Source organism: Hyperolius riggenbachi, chromosome 2 (assembly GCF_040937935.1).
Source record: "Hyperolius riggenbachi isolate aHypRig1 chromosome 2, aHypRig1.pri, whole genome shotgun sequence".
NCBI lineage: Eukaryota > Metazoa > Chordata > Amphibia > Anura > Hyperoliidae > Hyperolius > Hyperolius riggenbachi.
The window spans coordinates 566757647-566777234 of record NC_090647.1 but is presented as its reverse complement, the minus strand read 5'-3'; the positions used below and the strand labels follow the sequence as shown (position 1 = coordinate 566777234).

At 48.0% G+C, this 19588-nt stretch overlaps 1 protein-coding gene across 1 annotated transcript in view; it reads right to left on the bottom strand.

Moving 5' to 3' along the window:
* GDAP2 (ganglioside induced differentiation associated protein 2) overlaps nt 1-19588 on the bottom strand; it is a 79812-nt gene that overhangs the window by 41407 nt on the left and 18817 nt on the right. Inside the window, exons 5-9 of the mRNA XM_068270995.1 lie at nt 12301-12389; nt 5228-5304; nt 3082-3241; nt 1240-1396; nt 785-861 (exon numbers count right to left, since the gene is read on the bottom strand). Coding sequence (XP_068127096.1) covers nt 785-861; nt 1240-1396; nt 3082-3241; nt 5228-5304; nt 12301-12389 — 560 coding nt within the window. The remainder of the gene's footprint in view (nt 1-784; nt 862-1239; nt 1397-3081; nt 3242-5227; nt 5305-12300; nt 12390-19588) is intronic.

Sequence of the window (19588 nt, the reverse complement as noted above, 5' to 3'; positions counted from 1 at the left end):
AGTTTCATCTAGCGTGTGTATGGAGCTTTAAGTACATAAAAAAAGCATGTACTAATGTAGAGAGCAGTAAAAGTTTATATTACTCTGCTAATCGGCAAACGTAATCGCTGGTGGCTAGAAGCTCTCTGCCTGTTCTCTTCACTATGCTCCTCCTTCCTCCTCTGCTTGAGTGACGTGACGCTGCATGTGCCTATTCAGCAGAGGAGGGAGGGGCAGCATTACAAGTCATTGCACACCCGCCTTCAACAAATATAACCACTGCTGGCTAGAAGCTCTCCTGCCTGTTCTCTTCACTCTGCTCCCCCTACTCCTCTGCTGGAGTGATGCGACTCTGCCTTTGCATGTGTCTATTCAGCAGAGGAGGGAGGGGGAGCACTACAAGTCACTGCACACCCACCTACAGGAAATCAGCAAATGTAATTGCTGCTGGCTAGAAGCTCTCTGCCCGTTTTAATTCCTCTGCTCCCCCTCTCTCCTCTGCTGAACAGACACAAGCAGAGGCGGAGTCACTTTACTCCAGCAGAGGAGAGAGGGGATGCAGAGGAGAGAACAGGCAGAAAAGCTTCTAGCCAGCATTGGTTACATTTGTTGAAGGTGGGTGAGCAGTGACTTGTAGTGCTCCGGAACGGTCTTCACATCAAACATTCAGTCATGTGCAGAGAAGTACGGATTCCTAAAACTTCTCAATACAATATTTTTTGATAAAAAAAACTTCCTATTACTTCAGGCTTAGCAAATCCTGCAGTTTAGGGGACTAACGGAAGGTGGAGACAGATGAACTCACCGGACTGATACAAGGCTTTGAGGGCAGCGATGTCAGACAGGTCCTCCATCCTCGCCCGAGACAGCCAGCGGTTATAACTGGAGAAGAAAGCACAGCGGTCAGACTATGTGGGGAGGAGCGTGACATCACACGGCAGAGCGTGATGTCACAGAACACAAGTTGTGGACAGACATGGGATGCAGGCGGGAACCCTGTCCCACCTTCTCTTGTACTGCAACCTGAGATGTTTGGGAGATTGAATGGAACCAGAGAGGGATATGGAGGCTGACATATTTATTTCCTTTTAGTGTACCAGAGATCCTGAAATATAAAGAATCGATACTTACCTGGGGCTTCCTCCAGCCCCATAAACCTGCGAGTCCCTCTCTGTCCTCCCGCGGTCTGCCGTTCAGCCCTGAACATCTCAGGCTGCCGTACAAGAGAAGGTTCCCTGCTATGACCCTCGTTACACTCACTTCCGCTGGTGCTGTTTCTGTTGAGCTGCGCCGGACATCTGCCCCTGGAGCGCCAGGCGCCTCTGTTTATCAACATCCCCCTCCATGCGTGCGAAGGCGTGCGAGCCAATGAGAGACAAGTCACATCCCAGCCCCTCCTCCTCCTCATCAGTGTCATCTGGAAACCAGAGGTAGGGGAATGAAAAAGGTATACCTTAAAGGACCACTACCATGAAATGTATAAAATCTAAAACTAAAAAAAGACTTATCTTGCAGAGAATACTAGTAGACGGGATAGTAAAGGATTAAGAGTTAAAATAAAATCACACTGCTGTTTACAAATTCACGACAGAATGAATGTGTCGGCTCTTACTGACTGAGGACAGCTCGTATCTGCCTGGCTAAGATCAAGAGACTGTACTGCAGGCTGCTAATGGCATTTCAGCTAGTAGTGTAACTGTCTTAGACAGGTAGATACAAGCTGTCCTCTGTTGGTAACAGCCGGACAGATCTAACAGGGTTTGGAGTAGTCAGTCTCCTCATGGGAGATTCTCAGTATTCCCCTTATTCTTTACTAAAGCACTCACTGGAAAGGATCTATACAAAGATGTCAGCCCGTCTCCCTACTCAATTCCACACTACACTGGCAGTTGGACTGAGTAACTGCTGTTCAGTAGGTACTTTTGAAAATAAAGAAAACCCTGAGAATCCCCCATGAGGAAATGGAAAACTCCAAAACCTGTCAGATTGTTACTATCTATTGCAACAGTGATGTACGAAATTAACATTCAGGCCTTGTTCACATTGCGTTCGGCTCGCGTGGGCTTTTTTTTTCTGCGTTTTTTTAGAGTGTTTTCTGCGCGTTCGCTCGTTTTTTTGTGGGCGTTTTTGTAAGCGTTTTGCAGAGCACTTCCGTCTTTTAATCCAGAAAAAAAATCTGGAAACAATATATATATTTTTTTTTTTTCTTGCCACAGCGGTTTTGTAAGCGTTTTGCGTTTTTCCTATACCTTCCATTGAGGCAAATCGCCTAAAAAATGGCTCAAGTACAGCTTTTCAAAGCAGATCGCAAACAAACCGCTCTGATATGAACGCTCTCATAGAAAATCATTGCACAAGCGCTTTCAGGGTAATTTTGAAAATCGCCCACGCCTAAAATTGAACTAAAACGCCTTATAGTGCATTTAATCTAGAACAAATGTACATTCGATGTATATACATACACACGCATTTTAAATGTATTTTTTTTATGATGGGCACCCACACTCGTAACCGCTGCTGACTCAGGCACTTTATATGGATCTGAGGAAGCTGGCAACTACCCATGAAATGCTTTGACTTTGTTGTACATCATTAAAATTATTTCTACCTATGGTTTGTTCATTGATGGAGGTAAGATACAATTAATTCTATACATGATTTAAAGTCTAGAAATATTCTGGGCGCCTCCTACACGTCTTCTCAGCTATAGTCCCACCCTTCGGGGGAGTGTTTTGTACACTACGTATCCAAACACCTAAACAGAGCGACCGGCCAAGCAGCTCCTACCTAGCGGATCTGGGATACCCAATGGGAACGGTTAATTTCCTGCAGGCTCTGTCGATGGTTGTAGGTGCGCAACCCACTCTTGTGAGTATAACTCACTACTCATCCACTTCGTGTAACGATACTGCACCATCGGGCTCCTGCCTCCTGGTCAGAACATCGGCGGTTGTATTCACCTTCACCAGGAACTATCCCATACTCCTGATAAAAGTCCTGTAACCCTTCCCACTCTATAGCAGTATATAAAACATTACAGATGTGTGTGGGGTTCCCCTCCTGCGAGAAAACCATAACTAATACCAGCCGGTCAACACTCACCGTCACACACACCGGGCTTCTCCGAGATCCGGATCTGTCGCTCTGGCACCACCGGCTCACCGTCGGCGTTGCCGATATCTGGCGGTAGGAGGGGCATGGAGCTCTGCTCCTCCCACACAGAGCGGGGGAAGTACAGAGGAAAGAGACGCAGGTAGGTGCTCTGGAAGAGATGACGACAATTATCTGCTTAGTAACACTGAAGTTATACGACCAGTATAGAAACATGCTGGATTCATGACAGTGATGGGAGAAAACACGGATAAAACAGGTTGGCATTTTTATACTGAAGTGTTGTAAAGCTATGGCCACACCCACTTCTATCACCGTGGCCCGTCCCCAGCTTAGCAGCCACAACCTAATAAGTGGCTGCAAGTGGGAGTGGCCACAGCTTTGGTAACTTTTCAGACAAAAATGGGCGCACCAGTCTTGCCAATGGGAGTTTTAGAAGAAGACTGATCTACGGGCGAGCAGGTGAGTTATTGCCCCAGTCACCCAATGATTCTAGCAGACCTTTAAGTTAAAAATGATCGAAAGTGTGGCTAAGCCCACCCGCAAACGCAGTGACCTGCCAAGAAGCCTAAGCACCCCCCGACCCCACAATGTCTGACCCCAGTTCCCCCACGAGAGGCAAGTCTAGCTTATAACCATAGTGGTTAGCACTCTTACCTTGCAGCACTGTGACGCTGGTTCATATCCCGGCCAGAGCACTATCTGCATGGAGTTTGTATGTTCTTCCCGTGTGTGGGGGTTTCCTCCGGACACTCCAGTTTCTTCCCACATCCCAAAAGCTTACAGATAAATTAATTAGCGTCCCCCTAAATTGGCCCTAGACTACGATACATACACTACACAATACATACATAGACATGTGACTGTGATAGAGATTAGATTGTGAGCTTCTCTGAAGGACAGATAAGCAACAAGACAGCACTGTGGAAGAGGTCAGCGCTATATAAACACTAAAAACATTTGAGACAGAAGACCGGTGGATGGGTTACTTCTGTGTTAGACTGAAGTGCTGTAATGCTGGGAATACACGGCTTGATTCTGAGCCATTTAGACGGCTCGATAGATAATTTCCGACACGTCCAATCTCCCGCCCAATCGTTTCAATGCTCGATTCCTCATTAAGCACAATGGAAAAAAATAAGAAAAACGAGCGGAAGATAAGAATCGCCTGCGGAATCGAGCAGAAGAATCGAGCGGCAAATTCGAGCAGAGTATGCCCAGCATAAGAGTAATAAACAGGCAACACACGATACAATTTTCTGACAGATTTACTGTCAGATGGACTGTTTCCAAGATTTCTGTTGTAAATAGTCGATCTGACAGTAAATCTGTCAGAAAATTGCATTGTGTGTACCAAGCATTAGAATAACCGCCAATAAATATATACAAAACTGCTTATCAGCTACAGTGTCCTATGTGGGTGGGGCTTCAGTTCCCCGTGACATCACATTCTCAGGTCACACCTCCATTCATACTATGCAGCTAAATAGATCAGGGCAACAGGTGGGGTCGGGGTGTGGCTGGGCGTGTCCTGTGTATCAGCCTCTCACTGTGTGGTGATCATTTGTGCTGCATTTTGTCACAGTGAGGGATAGGGAGGCAGGGTGGTTTATGGTCATTTTTGGTAGCAAAAATATATCTATAAGCCACAATGAACAATGCAAAGGATAAGAGTTCTTTACTAGAGATCTGTTCCTACATTCAGCCAATTGTTAGATCTGTCTGCTCCCTCCTTTCCTGGCTGTATGTGAAACTGCTTCACTTCTATGATCACTTCTGTAACAGTCTCCTAGCAGCGATCGCCGTTGGGAGACTGATGACAGAGCTCCGCTCCGTCATTCAAGCGGAGATGTGTGCGCATCGGCGTGCGCGATTGCCTGCAAAACATGCCTGCAAAACATGCCCCCAAGACTTAACACCAATCAGTGTTAGGCGGTGGTGGAGCCACCACGTTCACGCCATAGGGCGTGACGCAGTCGTATAGAGGTTAAGGAAGCTCCAGGTAAGTACGGTACCTGAGACATTTCTTGTCTCAGGTACACTTTAATATAACCGTATATGTAATACTTTAAGGCGGAGTAACTCTTTAACCATAATGGTAGACGCAAGTGTTGTGTGAGAGAACCTGGCAGCGTACCTCTTCCTCTTCTGTCACTGCAAAGACCACCTTCTCCAGCGCACTGCCATGTGACTCCAGAAACCGCCGCACCGTCCCTGTACAACAAGAGAACACAGGTCCACATCAACAAAGCAGAAATACCCAGCTGCACTCCCCTAATCGTAATTGAGGTGCAACGATCCAGCCACTAGAGCACCAGGTGGAACGCAATTATCTGTATTGCAGAAAGATCAGCACGCTCAAATGTATAATGCAAAACTTCAAGCTCTTAATACAAAAGCTTTCCATATAATACAATTCCTGTTCAACAAGGACCAGCAACTCGCAGGAGATAGTCGGTAAAGACTCCCACAGTCCATCAAATGCCTGCTGGCCGCCTTGTATAAAGAGTCAGTGAGGGAGTAGAGTCCAAAGTCCATAATCCAAAGAAAATGTGTTTCAAATCATGGCGACAGACACCGGCCTAATGTGGTTTCGGGCACTTTCTCGCCTTCAAGCTGATAAATGTGCAGATTTATCGGCTTGAGGACGGGAAAATGGCGAAAACAATAGTTACTCACCGGGTAACGTTCTTTCTAGTGATCCTCTGGGACAAGACTCCGAGATATCCACGCCCCTTCCAGGAAATATTTCAATCCCTCCCCTATAAAAGAAAGGCCATGAGAATCTCTCCTCAGTCTTAAATAATAACTGTCTAGAACTCTTCCTTTCACTTATTTATACTATGAACCACTCCATACAAAGTACAGAATTAATCTACTATACCCCAATCGGGTGGGACTCTTGTCCCAGAGGATCACTAGAAAGAACGTTACCCGGTGAGTAACTATTGTTTTATCCAGTGATCCTCTGGGACAAGACTCCGAGATGATAAGCAAGAATCAAACCTCAGGGTGGGTAGCAGCCTTCAGGACCTTACGACCAAAGGCTTGCTGCTGTTCTGATAACACATCCAACCTATAATGTTTCACAAAAGTGTTAAAACTTGACCACGTAGCGGCTTTGCAAATCTGCTCCGGGGTAGCACCAGAATTATGTGCCCAGGATGATGCCACTGCTCTAGTTGAATGTGCCGTAAAGGACAATGGGAGTTCCAGGTTCAACAAAGAATAAGACATAGTAATAGCTTTCTTAATCCATCTAGAAATAGTAGATTTGGATGCCGTGCAACCTTTATTTTTTCCCCCAAATAGAACGAACAAGGAATCAGACCTCCTGAATCCTGAAGTAATCTTGATATAGTGTAAAATACACCTTCTGACATCTACTAGGTACAGATCTTTATCTTTCTTTTTACTCCCCTGAACGTTAAAGGAAGGAATAACAATAGATTGAGATCTATGGTACTTGGACACCACCTTTGGAAGAAACCCTGGGTCTGTCTGCAACACTACCCTGTCTCCAAAATCCTGAAAATATGGAGGTTTACAAGAAAATGCCTGAATTTCACTAACCCTCCTAGCTGTAGATATGGCAGTGAGGAACACAGTTTTAATTGTAACATGCAATAAATCACCCTGGTCCAATGGTTCAAATGGAGCCCCAGATAACCCTTTTAGCACCGACGGTAAATCCCACGGGGACACATTAGGTGCTTTTATAGGTACCTGTCTACTAATAGCTTTAAAAAATCTTACCACCAAATCATCCGTAGCTAATTTTTTACCTGTCATGGCAGCCAAGGCTGATACCTGCACTTTTAATGTGCTGACCGATAAACCTTTTTCCCAACCTTCCTGCAGAAAATCCAATAATGCTGGAATAGAAAAAGAATCATAGGAGGAAGAATCTAACCAATGAAAAAAAGTTTTCCAATACTTAATATACATACTTCTGGTAGAATCCTTTCTACTTTTCAATAAAGTTTGAATAACTCTACTGGAAAGCCCCTTGCTCTTAAGCCAAACTACCTCAGGATCCAGGCTGCTAGTTTTAACTTTTCCACCTCCGGATGCCAAAGCTTCCCTTGGTACAGTAGATCTTTCCTGTCCGGCAGCTTCAGAGGAGGTTCCACAGCTAACTTTTTTAGAATTGGGAACCAACTTCTCTTTGGCCAAACCGGCGCAATCAGAATTAACGGAGCTTGAATTTCCTTCCATTTTTTGATGACTAATGGAATGAGAGGCAGAGGAGGAAAAGCAAACGCCAGAGGAGAGTTCCATACTTGTGACAGCGCATCTATCCCCCAAGGATCGTCCCTTGGATTTATCGAGCAAAAAACTGGCAGCAGAGCATTCTGCTTCGTCGCAAAAAGATCGATTGAAGGAACCCCCCAGAGATCTGTAATCAGAGCAAAAACCTCTCTGTTCAGGGCCCATTCTCCCGGGGAAACAGCATTCCTGCTTAACTTGTCCGCATCTAGATTCTGAAGCCCCTTCAGATGAAGAGCTTTCAGAGATAGCACATTCACCTGGGCCCAAGTACAGATTTCCTCTGCCTCCTCTTGCAACCACTCCGACCTCGTGCCCCCTTGCTTGTTTATGTATGCCACAGTGGTGGAATTGTCTGATCTCACCATAACATGTTTGTTTTGTACAATCTTTTGTGCTTGAATGAGAGCTAACTTTACTGCCCTCAATTCTCGCCGATTGGACGAGAATTTCTTCTCTTCCTGACTCCACTGTCCCTGAAAGGCCTGATGCTCCACGTGAGCACCCCACCCCCAAGCACTGGCATCTGTTGTGATAGTTACTTCTCTGGGGTATACCCATAAATTCCCCTGGGACAGATTTCCCTTGTTCAGCCACCAGTCCAAATCCCGGATGACTGCTAAGGGAAGCATCACTTCTTGATCCAAGTTCCGCTGAGATCTGTCCCAGTTCTTTAATAGAAAGGACTGAAGCCTCCTTTGGTGTGCTAAAGCCCACTGAACTGCTGGAGCTGTGGAAGACAAAAGTCCCAGAGTTCTCATTATCACTCTTAAGGAAACTTTTGGGTTCCTTTGTAGACAGGTTATTTCGTTCATAACCTTGTCTATCTTCTCCTGTGGCAAAAACATTTTTTGAACTGACGTGTCTATCATCATTCCTAAAAATTTTATCGTTTGAGTTGGTATCAATACAGATTTGTCTCGATTTACCAACCACCCCAGATCTGCCAGATACCTCAAAGAAGTTTCTAGCTGTGCCTTCAAAAGCTCCACCGAATCGGCAAAAATCAAAATATCGTCGAGATAAAAAAAATCACCTGGATAGCTTGCTCCCGGAGAGGAACTAACGCATCCGCCATAATTTTTGTAAAAATGCGAGGTGCCGAACTGATCCCGAAGGGAAGGCAAGTGAATTGGAAGTGACACCGAGTGCCTTCTAGAGATACGGCAAACCTGAGGTATCTCTGTGAATATGGGTGAATGGGAACATGCCAATATGCATCCTGCAGATCCAAATTGACCATGAACGACCCTGCTTCCAACAGATTTCTGATAGAGTAAATCGATTCCATCCTGAATCGTTTGTACTTGACCAACGGATTTAATTTCTTTAAGTTGAGAATCAACCGGAATTTCCCCGACGGTTTCTTTACCAGAAACACGGAAGAGTAGAACCCCCTTCCCTGTTCCGACCGAACGACTGGAATGATCACTTTCTGATCTACCATGACTTTCAGAATTCGAGACAATTCCTGCGCCATTGCCGCATCTACCGGATTTCTTGCTATCATAAATCTGTTGGGAGGAACAGAATCGAACTCTATTCGATAACCCATTTTCACAATTGCGCAAATGTAAGGGCTGGTGACTGAATTTCTCCACACCTCGCTGAAGTTCTTCAGTCGACCCCCCACTTGATGGTCATTGGGATTTCTTATTATCCTGGGGCTTGATAAGAAAACTCCCCTTACCATTTTTGTTAAAGGACCATCCTTTCCTTTTAGACTGTCCTTGACGCTGATTACGTGGCCTATTGAAAGGACGTTTAGTAGGCTGCGTAACCTTTTTCTTTGGAAAGACCTTCTTTTTACTAGAAGTTCTTTCTAAAGTAGCATCCAATTCAGGCCCAAATAACAGATTACCTGTAAACGGGACTGAACATAACCTGGATTTAGAAGTGATACTTCCTTCCCAAGTTTTAAGCCAAACTGATCTTCTAGTAACATTGGCTAACCCAGCTGCTCTCGCTGTATACTTAATGCCCTCTGCTGATGCATCTGCCAGGTAGCTAGTGCCTTTAAAAAGTAATTCTAAGGCCTCCAGAAGTTCTTCCTTAGAAGCCCCCTCCTGAATCTTATATTTAAATTGATCCAACCACAACAACATGGTTTTTGATACACACGTAGAAGCTATAGTCGGCCTAAAAATAGCCGAAATAGCTTCCCATGTACGTTTTGAAAAAGCATCCGTCTTACGGTCTAACGGATCTTTTAAAGAGCCTAAATCCTCAAAGGCCAACTCTCCCTCTTTAACCATCTGAGAAAAAGGCGTATCCAGTTTAGGACATTTACCCCATAAATTAACTTCCTCTTCACTAAACGGGAATCTTCTCTTCATTCCTTTAGAAAAAATAAGTTTTTTATCAGGCTCGGTCCACTCCTTCAGGATAGACTGTCGAATAGACTTATGAACTGGAAAAACAATGCCTTCACTGTCTTGCCAACCTTCATAGAGTTTATCATGAGGAGTTAACGAATCTGAATTCCCTTTATCAATCTGTAAGGTATCAATAATAGCATCAATCAGGCCCTCTGTGTCCTCTACTTTAAATTTAAATTTAGACGGGGTCTCCTTAAATTCTTCTGCACTATCATGAGAATCTGAACCCCCTCTGAAGTAGAAGAAACTGCTGGCACAGGGGTTTCTGGTTTAGATTGTGTCTTAGTTTCAGCCAAGGAAGATTTAAACTGTTTAATAGTATCAGCCATTTCCTGTCTAAAGGCTCTAATAGTATCTTTGACAGAGAGGCCATCCTCTGCTAAAACCTTCTTAGAGCAGGGTTTGCAGAGTGTCTTTTCCCATTCAGCTGGCAATCTTGTATTGCATACTGGGCACTTTCGCTTGGATCCATCTTTTGCCTGCAAAACATGATCCAAATAGCCCACCATTAGAATGGAAAAAATTTGCCCAGATAGTTCTAAGTATTTTACTATAGCGCCAGAAAAATACCTTAGAAGGACCAGCACCTTCCTCCCCCAGAGCCACAGACATTGCGACTGTCCTGTTCGCTCCACAGAGCCAGAGTGAGAGGAAGCCGGCGCGTCCCACCGCCTCCCTTATACTAACCCCGCCCTGGTTTCCGCCGGAAGTGACGTCAGAGGCAGCCGCGCGCGCGGCTATAAAACTTCCCCAGACCATACCCGATGGACCTTCTGTTCCGCTGATGCTGTCTCCAGCTGCGTGCAAGACAGCCCACCGCCACTTCCAACCAGGCCAGAGGGATCGAGGACGCCATCTCGCTTTCTCCCTCCTCTTAAGGGAGCAAACACGAGGCAAGGTAAGAAACCTTGATGCTGCCAGACTGACCAACTCAGTCTCGGCAGCCCCCTACAAGGCTCCCCAGGCCCTACTTACCACAGACCTGGTTCACCCGAGGGAAAGAAACCTCCTTCTCGCGCAGGAAATATTTCAAACTGAGGAGAGATTCTCATGGCCTTTCTTTTATAGGGGAGGGATTGAAATATTTCCTGGAAGGGGCGTGGATATCTCGGAGTCTTGTCCCAGAGGATCACTGGATAAAAAGCATTAGGCCAGTGTCTACTCTACTCCCTCATGGACTCTTTATACAAGGTGGCCAGCAGGCATTTGATGGACTGTGGGACAGTGGTCTTTGGCGCCCATCTACTGCGAGTTGCTGGTCCTTGTTGAACAAGAATTGTATTATATAGAAACCTTTTGCATTAAAAGAGCTTGACATTTTGCATTATACACTCACCTAAAGGATTATTATGCACACCATACTAATACGGTATTTGACCCCCTTTCGCCTTCAGAACTGCCTTAATTCTATGTTGCAATGATTCAACAAGGTGCTGAAGCATTCTTTAGAAATGTTGGCCCATATTGATAGGATAGCATCTTGCAGTTGATGGAAATTTGTGGGATGCACATCCAGGACACAAAGCTCCCGTTCCATCACATCCCAAAGATGCTCTATTGGGTTGAGATCTGGTGACTGTGGGGGCCATTTTAGTACAGTGAACTCATTGTCATGTTCAAGAAACCAATTTGAAATGATTTGAGCTTTGTGACATGGTGCGGATGGGTACATGGTGGTCATGAAGGGATGGACATGGTCAGAAAATGCTCAGGAAGCTCGTGGCATTTAAACGATGCCCAATTGGCACTAAGGGGCCAAAAGTGTGCCAAGAAAACACCCCCCACACCATTACACCACCAGCCTGCACAGTGGTAACAAGGCATGATGGATCCATGTTCTCATTCTGTTTACACCAAATTCTGACTATCGAGACTCATAAGACCAGGCAACATTTTTACAGTCTTTAAATGTCCAATTTTGGTGAGCTCCTGCAAATTGTAGCCTCTTTTTCCTATTTGTAGCGATGAGTAGTACCCGGTGGGGTCTTCTGCTGTTGTAGCCCTTCCGCCTCAAGGTTGTGCGTGTTGTGGCCTGAGCGCCAGGCTATGTACCGGACCTCATTGGTGATATGCTCCTATTTATTGCCTGAGGAAGTGGGATATACCCACGAAACGTGTTGCACCTTGTTCGGAGTATGTAAATAAACTGATTTTTGCTTAAAACAGCAATTTTTTGTGTCTGTTTTGGAGGTGTAAGTCCACCGCTACCTACTTCATTTTATCCATTTTAAAGAAATATTGTTTTTACCCTGTTGGCGCCTCTGTACTACTATTGCAGTTGTTTGCACCCCTGGTGGAGGGGAATTCTTTTTTCCCGACCTACAGAGAGCGACTTCTTAATCCTGAGTGGGGACAATCTCCTCACCTGTCTTCATAGTGGTTACCTGGACGGTAACCCTTGTTTGTGAGTATAACCTACCTGTACTTACTTTCCATACCCAATTTACAGTACATACTACACTATACTGGGCTCTCAGCGTTTTCCTTTATTTTTTGACATAGCATTTGAAGCAGAGTATTCGGGCAAAATTTGAAAGTGCATTTTAGAAGGCAGAAAACTCACGCAGTGCGATGTGGGTGGCGTCTTCCAGCGGGTAACATCTCCTCTGTGTACTGATCACACAGAACCCCACAGAGGTCATCGACTGTTCCCTGCACAGGACAAAAACAGAGGAATAAGCATGAGATATCAGCACCCTCTGCTGGTCAAGAGAAATACTGCAGTCTCCACAGAAAACTATACAAGTCACAAGTGTGATAGCAACATCCAGTTATGAAACAAGAACTCTGATTAGTTGCTTTGGATAACTGTATTCCCTTTTCTCTAGTTTTCAAAAAGCTGGTCTTCATCCTTGGTGCGTGAACTGAGAACCTGTCACCTTCTCTTCCTCTGTATGCGCACTGCGGACTTGTCACCTTGTCTCCCTGGGTGCACACACTGAGGACCTATCCACTTACCTTCCTCTGTGTGTGCACTGTGGACCTGTCACCTCATCTCACTCTGTGTGCTACGTGTACCCTGTCCCCTTATCTCTCTGTGTGCTACGTGTACCCTGTCCCCTTATCTCTCTCTCTGTGCTACGTGTACCCTGTCCCCTTATTTCTCTCTCTGTGCTACGTGTACCCTGTCCCCTTATCTCTCTCTGTGTGCTAAGTGTACCCTGTCCCCTTATCCCTCTCTGTGTGCTACGTGCACCCTGTCCCCTCATCTCTCTCTCTCTGTGTGCTACATGTACCCTGTCCCCTTATCTCTCTCTGTGTGCTACGTGTACCCTGTCCCCTTATCTCTCTCTGTATGCTACGTGTACCCTGTCCCCTTATCTCTCTCTGTATGCTACGTGTACCGTCCCCTTATCTCTCTCTGTGTGCTACGTGTACCCTGTCCCCTTATCGCTCTGTGCGCTACGTGTACCCTGTCCCCTCATCTCTCTCTGTATGCTACGTGTACCGTCCCCTTATCTCTCTCTGTATGCTACGTGTACCGTCCCCTTATCTCTCTCTGTGTGCTACGTGTACCCTGTCCCCTTATCTCTCTGTGCGCTACGTGTACCCTTATCTCTCTCATCTCTCTCTGTGTGCTACGTGTCCCCTTATCTCTCTCTGTGTGTGCACTGTGTACCCTGTCCCCTTATCTCTGTGTGCTAGGTGTACCCTGTCCCCTTATCTCTCTCTGTGTGCTACGTGTACTCTGTCCCCTTATCTCTCTCTGTGTGCTACGTGTACCCTGTCCCCTTATCTCTCTCTGTGTGCTACGTGTACCCTGTCCCCTTATCTCTCTCTGTGTGCTACGTGTACTCTGTCCCCTCATCTCTCTCTGTGTGCTAGGTGTACCCTGTCCCCTTATCTCTCTCTGTGTGCTAGGTGTACCCTGTCCCCTTATCTCTCTGTGTGCTACGTGTACCCTGTCCGCTACGTGTACCCTGTCCCCTTATCTCTCTCTGTGTGCTACGTGTACCCTGTCCCCTTATCTCTCTCTGTGTGCTACGTGTACCCCGTCCCCTTATCGCTGTGTGCTACGTGTACCCCGTCCCCTTATCGCTGTGTGCTATGTGTTCCCTGTCCCCTTCTCTCTCTCTCTCTCTCTCTCTGTGTGTGCTACGTGTACCCCGTCCCCTTATCTCTCTCTGTGTGCTATGTGTTCCCTGTCCCCTTCTCTCTCTCTCCGTGTGCTACGTGTACCCTGTCCCCTTATCTCTCTCTGTGTGCTACGTGTACCCTGTCCCCTTATCTCTCTGTGTGCTACGTGTACCCTGTCCCCTTATCTCTCTCTGTGTGCTACGTGTACCCTGTCCCCTTATCTCTCTGTGTGCTACGTGTACCCTGTCCCCTTATCTCTCTGTGTGCTACGTGTACCCTGTCCCCTTATCTCTCTCTGTGTGCTACGTGTACCCTGTCCCCTTATCTCTCTCTGTGTGCTACGTGTACCCTGTCCCCTTATCTCTCTCTCTGTGCTACGTGTACCCTGTCCCCTTATCTCTCTCTGTGTGCTACGTGTACCCTGTCCCCTTATCTCTCTCTGTGTGCTACGTGTACCCTGTTCCCTTATCTTTCTCTGTGTGCTACGTGTACCCTGTCCCCTTCTCTCTCTGTGTGCTACGTGTACCCTGTCCCCGTATCTCTCTCTGTGTGCTACGTGTACCCTGTCCCCTTATCTCTCTGTGTGCTACGTGTACCCTGTCCCCTTATCTCTGTGTGCTACGTGTACCCTGTCCCCTTATCTCTCTGTGTGCTACGTGTACCCTGTCCCCTTATCTCTCTGTGTGCTACGTGTACCCTGTCCCCTTATCTCTCTGTGTGCTACGTGTACCCTGTCCCCTTATCTCTCTGTGTGCTACGTGTACCCTGCCCCCTTATCTCTCTGTGTGCTACGTGTTCCCTGTCCCCTTATCTCTCTGTGTGCTACGTGTACCCTGTCCCCTTATCCCTCTCTGTGTGCTACGTGCACCCTGTCCCCTCATCTCTCTCTGTGTGTGCTACGTGTACCCCGTCCCCTTATCTCTCTCTGTGTGCTACGTGTACCCTGTCCCCTTATCTCTCTCTGTATGCTACGTGTACCCTGTCCCCTTATCTCTCTCTGTATGCTACGTGTACCCTGTCCCCTTATCTCTCTCTGTATGCTACGTGTACCGTCCCCTTATCTCTCTCTGTGTGCTACGTGTACCCTGTCCCCTTATCTCTCTGTGCGCTACGTGTACCCTTATCTCTCTCATCTCTCTCTGTGTGCTACGTGTCCCCTTATCTCTCTCTGTGTGTGCACTGTGTACCCTGTCCCCTTATCTCTGTGTGCTAGGTGTACCCTGTCCCCTTATCTCTCTGTGTGCTACGTGTACTCTGTCCCCTCATCTCTCTCTGTGTGCTACGTGTACTCTGTCCCCTTATCTCTCTCTGTGTGCTAGGTGTACCCTGTCCCCTTATCTCTCTCTGTGTGCTACGTGTACTCTGTCCCCTCATCTCTCTCTGTGTGCTAGGTGTACCCTGTCCCCTTATCTCTCTCTGTGTGCTAGGTGTACCCTGTCCCCTTATCTCTCTCTGTGTGCTAGGTGTACCCTGTCCCCTTATCTCTCTGTGTGCTACGTGTACCCTGTCCGCTACGTGTACCCTGTCCCCTTATCTCTCTGTGTGCTACGTGTACCCTGTCCCCTTATCTCTCTCTGTGTGCTACGTGTACCCTGTCCCCTTATCTCTCTCTGTGTGCTACGTGTACCCCGTCCCCTTATCGCTGTGTGCTACGTGTACCCCGTCCCCTTATCGCTGTGTGCTATGTGTTCCCTGTCCCCTTCTCTCTCTCTCTCTCTCTCTCTGTGTGTGCTACGTGTACCCCGTCCCCTTATCTCTCTCTGTGTGCTATGTGTTCCCTGTCCCCTTCTCTCTCTCTCCGTGTGCTACGTGTACCCTGTCCCCTTATCTCTCTCTGTGTGCTACGTGTACCCTGTCCCCTTATCTCTCTGTGTGCTACGTGTACCCTGTCCCCTTATCTCTCTCTGTGTGCTACGTGTACCCTGTCCCCTTATCTCTCTCTGTGTGCTACGTGTACCCTGTCCCCTTATCTCTCTGTGTGCTACGTGTACCCTGTCCCCTTATCTCTGTGTGCTACGTGTACCCTGTCCCCTTATCTCTCTCTGTGTGCTACGTGTTCCCTGTCCCCTTATCTCTCTCTGTGTGCTACGTGTACCCTGTCTCCTTATCTCTGTGTGCTACGTGTACCCTGTCCCCTTATCTCTCTGTGTGCTACGTGTACCCTGTCCCCTTATCTCTCTGTGTGCTACGTGTACCCTGTCCCCTTATCTCTCTCTGTGTGCTACGTGTACCCTGTCCCCTTATCTCTCTCTGTGTGTGCTACGTGTACCCTGTCCCCTTATCTCTCTCTGTGTGCTACGTGTACCCTGTCCCCTTATCTCTCTCTGTGTGCTACGTGTACCCTGTCCCCTTATCTCTCTCTGTGTGCTACGTGTACCCTGTCCCCTTATCTCTCTCTGTGTGCTACGTGTACCCTGTTCCCTTATCTTTCTCTGTGTGCTACGTGTACCCTGTCCCCTTCTCTCTCTGTGTGCTACGTGTACCCTGTCCCCGTATCTCTCTCTGTGTGCTACGTGTACCCTGTCCCCTTATCTCTCTGTGTGCTACGTGTACCCTGTCCCCTTATCTCTGTGTGCTACGTGTACCCTGTCCCCTTATCTCTCTGTGTGCTACGTGTACCCTGTCCCCTTATCTCTCTGTGTGCTACGTGTACCCTGTCCCCTTATCTCTCTGTGTGCTACGTGTACCCTGTCCCCTTATCTCTCTGTGTGCTACGTGTACCCTGCCCCCTTATCTCTCTGTGTGCTACGTGTTCCCTGTCCCCTTATCTCTCTGTGTGCTACGTGTACCCTGTCCCCTTATCCCTCTCTGTGTGCTACGTGCACCCTGTCCCCTCATCTCTCTCTGTGTGTGCTACGTGTACCCCGTCCCCTTATCTCTCTCTGTGTGCTACGTGTACCCTGTCCCCTTATCTCTCTCTGTATGCTACGTGTACCCTGTCCCCTTATCTCTCTCTGTATGCTACGTGTACCCTGTCCCCTTATCTCTCTCTGTATGCTACGTGTACCGTCCCCTTATCTCTCTCTGTGTGCTACGTGTACCCTGTCCCCTTATCTCTCTGTGCGCTACGTGTACCCTTATCTCTCTCATCTCTCTCTGTGTGCTACGTGTCCCCTTATCTCTCTCTGTGTGTGCACTGTGTACCCTGTCCCCTTATCTCTGTGTGCTAGGTGTACCCTGTCCCCTTATCTCTCTCTGTGTGCTACGTGTACTCTGTCCCCTCATCTCTCTCTGTGTGCTACGTGTACTCTGTCCCCTCATCTCTCTCTGTGTGCTACGTGTACTCTGTCCCCTTATCTCTCTCTGTGTGCTAGGTGTACCCTGTCCCCTTATCTCTCTGTGTGCTACGTGTACCCTGTCCCCTTATCTCTCTGTGTGCTACGTGTACCCTGTCCCCTTATCTCTCTCTGTGTGCTACGTGTACCCTGTCCCCTTATCTCTCTCTGTGTGCTACGTGTACCCCGTCCCCTTATCGCTGTGTGCTACGTGTACCCCGTCCCCTTATCGCTGTGTGCTATGTGTTCCCTGTCCCCTTCTCTCTCTCTCTCTCTCTCTCTCTGTGTGCTACGTGTACCCCGTCCCCTTATCTCTCTCTGTGTGCTATGTGTTCCCTGTCCCCTTCTCTCTCTCTCCGTGTGCTACGTGTACCCTGTCCCCTTATCTCTCTCTGTGTGCTACGTGTACCCTGTCCCCTTATCTCTCTGTGTGCTACGTGTACCCTGTCCCCTTATCTCTCTCTGTGTGCTACGTGTACCCTGTCCCCTTATCTCTCTCTGTGTGCTACGTGTACCCTGTCCCCTTATCTCTCTCTGTGTGCTACGTGTTCCCTGTCCCCTTATCTCTCTCTGTGTGCTACGTGTACCCTGTCTCCTTATCTCTCTGTGTGCTACGTGTACCCTGTTCCCTTATCTCTCTGTGTGCTACGTGTACCCTGTCCCCTTATCTCTCTGTGTGCTACGTGTACCCTGTCCCCTTATCTCTCTGTGTGCTACGTGTACCCTGTCCCCTTATCTCTCTCTGTGTGCTACGTGTACCCTGTCCCCTTATCTCTCTGTGTGTGCTACGTGTACCCTGTCCCCTTATCTCTCTCTGTGTGCTACGTGTACCCTGTCCCCTTATCTCTCTCTGTGTGCTACGTGTACCCTGTCCCCTTATCTCTCTCTGTGTGCTACGTGTACCCTGTCCCCTTATCTCTCTCTGTGTGCTAGGTGTACCCTGTCCCCTTATCTCTCTCTGTGTGCTACGTGTACCCTGTCCCTTATCTCTCTGTGTGCTACGTGTACCCTGTTCCCTTATCTTTCTCTGTGTGCTACGTGTACCCTGTCCCCTTCTCTCTCTTGTGTGCTACGTGTACCCTGTCCCCGTATCTCTCTCTGTGTGCTACGTGTACCCTGTCCCCTTATCTCTCTGTGTGCTACGTGTACCCTGTCCCTTATCTCTGTGTGCTACGTGTACCCTGTCCCCTTATCTCTCTGTGTGCTACGTGTACCCTGTCCCCTTATCTCTCTGTGTGCTACGTGTACCTGTCCCCTTATCTCTCTGTGTGCTACGTGTACCCTGTCCCCTTATCTCTCTGTGTGCTACGTGTACCCTGTCCCCTTATCTCTCTGTGTGCTACGTGTACCCTGCCCCCTTATCTCTCTGTGTGCTACGTGTACCCTGTCCCCTTATCTCTCTGTGTGCTACGTGTACCCTGCCCCCTTATCTCTCTGTGTGCTACGTGTTCCCTGCCCCCTTATCTCTCTGTGTGCCTACGTGCACCCTGTCCCCTTATCTCTCTGTGTGCTACGTGCACCCTGTCCCCTTATCTCTCTGTGTGCTACGTGTTCCCTGTCCCCTTATCTCTCTGTGTGCTACGTGTACCCTGTCCCCTTATCTCTCTCTGTGTGCTACGTGTACCCTGTCCCTTATCTCTCTGTGTGCTACGTGTACCCTGTCCCCTTATCTCTCTGTGTGCTACGTGTACCCTGTCCCCTTATCTCTCTGTGTGCTACGTGTACCCTGTCCCCTTATCTCTCTGTGTGCTACGTGTACCCTGTCCCCTTATCTCTCTCTGTGTGCTACGTGTTCCCTGTCCCCTCATCTCTCTGTGTGCTAAGTGTACCCTGTCCCTTATCTCTCTGTGTGTTACGTGTACCCTGTCTCCTTATCTCTCTGTGTGCTACGTGTACCCTGTCCCCTTATCTCTCTGTGTGCTACGTGTACCCTGTCCCTTATCTCTCTCTGTGTGCTACGTGTACCCCTGTCCCCTTATCTCTCTGTGTGCTACGTGTTCCCTGTCCCCTTATCTCTCTGTGTGTGCTACGTGTACCCTGTCCCCTCATCTCTCTCTGTGTGCTACGTGTACCCTGTCCCCTCATCTCTCTCTGTGTGCTACGTGTACCCTGTCCCCTTATCTCTCTCTGTGTGCTACGTGTACCCTGTCCCCTTATCTCTCTCTGTGTGCTACGTGTACCCTGTCCCCTTATCTCTCTCTGTGTGCTACGTGTACCCTGTCCCCTTATCTCTCTCTGTGCTATGTGTACCCTGTCCCCTTATCTCTCTCTGTGTGCTACGTGTTCCCTGTTCCCTCATCTCTCTCTGTGTGCTACGTGTACCCTGTCCCCTTATCTCTCTCTGTGTGCTACGTGTACCCTGTCCCCTTATCTCTCTGTGTGCTACGTGTTCCCTGTCCCCTTATCTCTCTGTGTGTGCTACGTGTACCCTGTCCCCTCATCTCTCTCTGTGTGCTACGTGTACCCTGTCCCCTCATCTCTCTCTGTGTGCTACGTGTA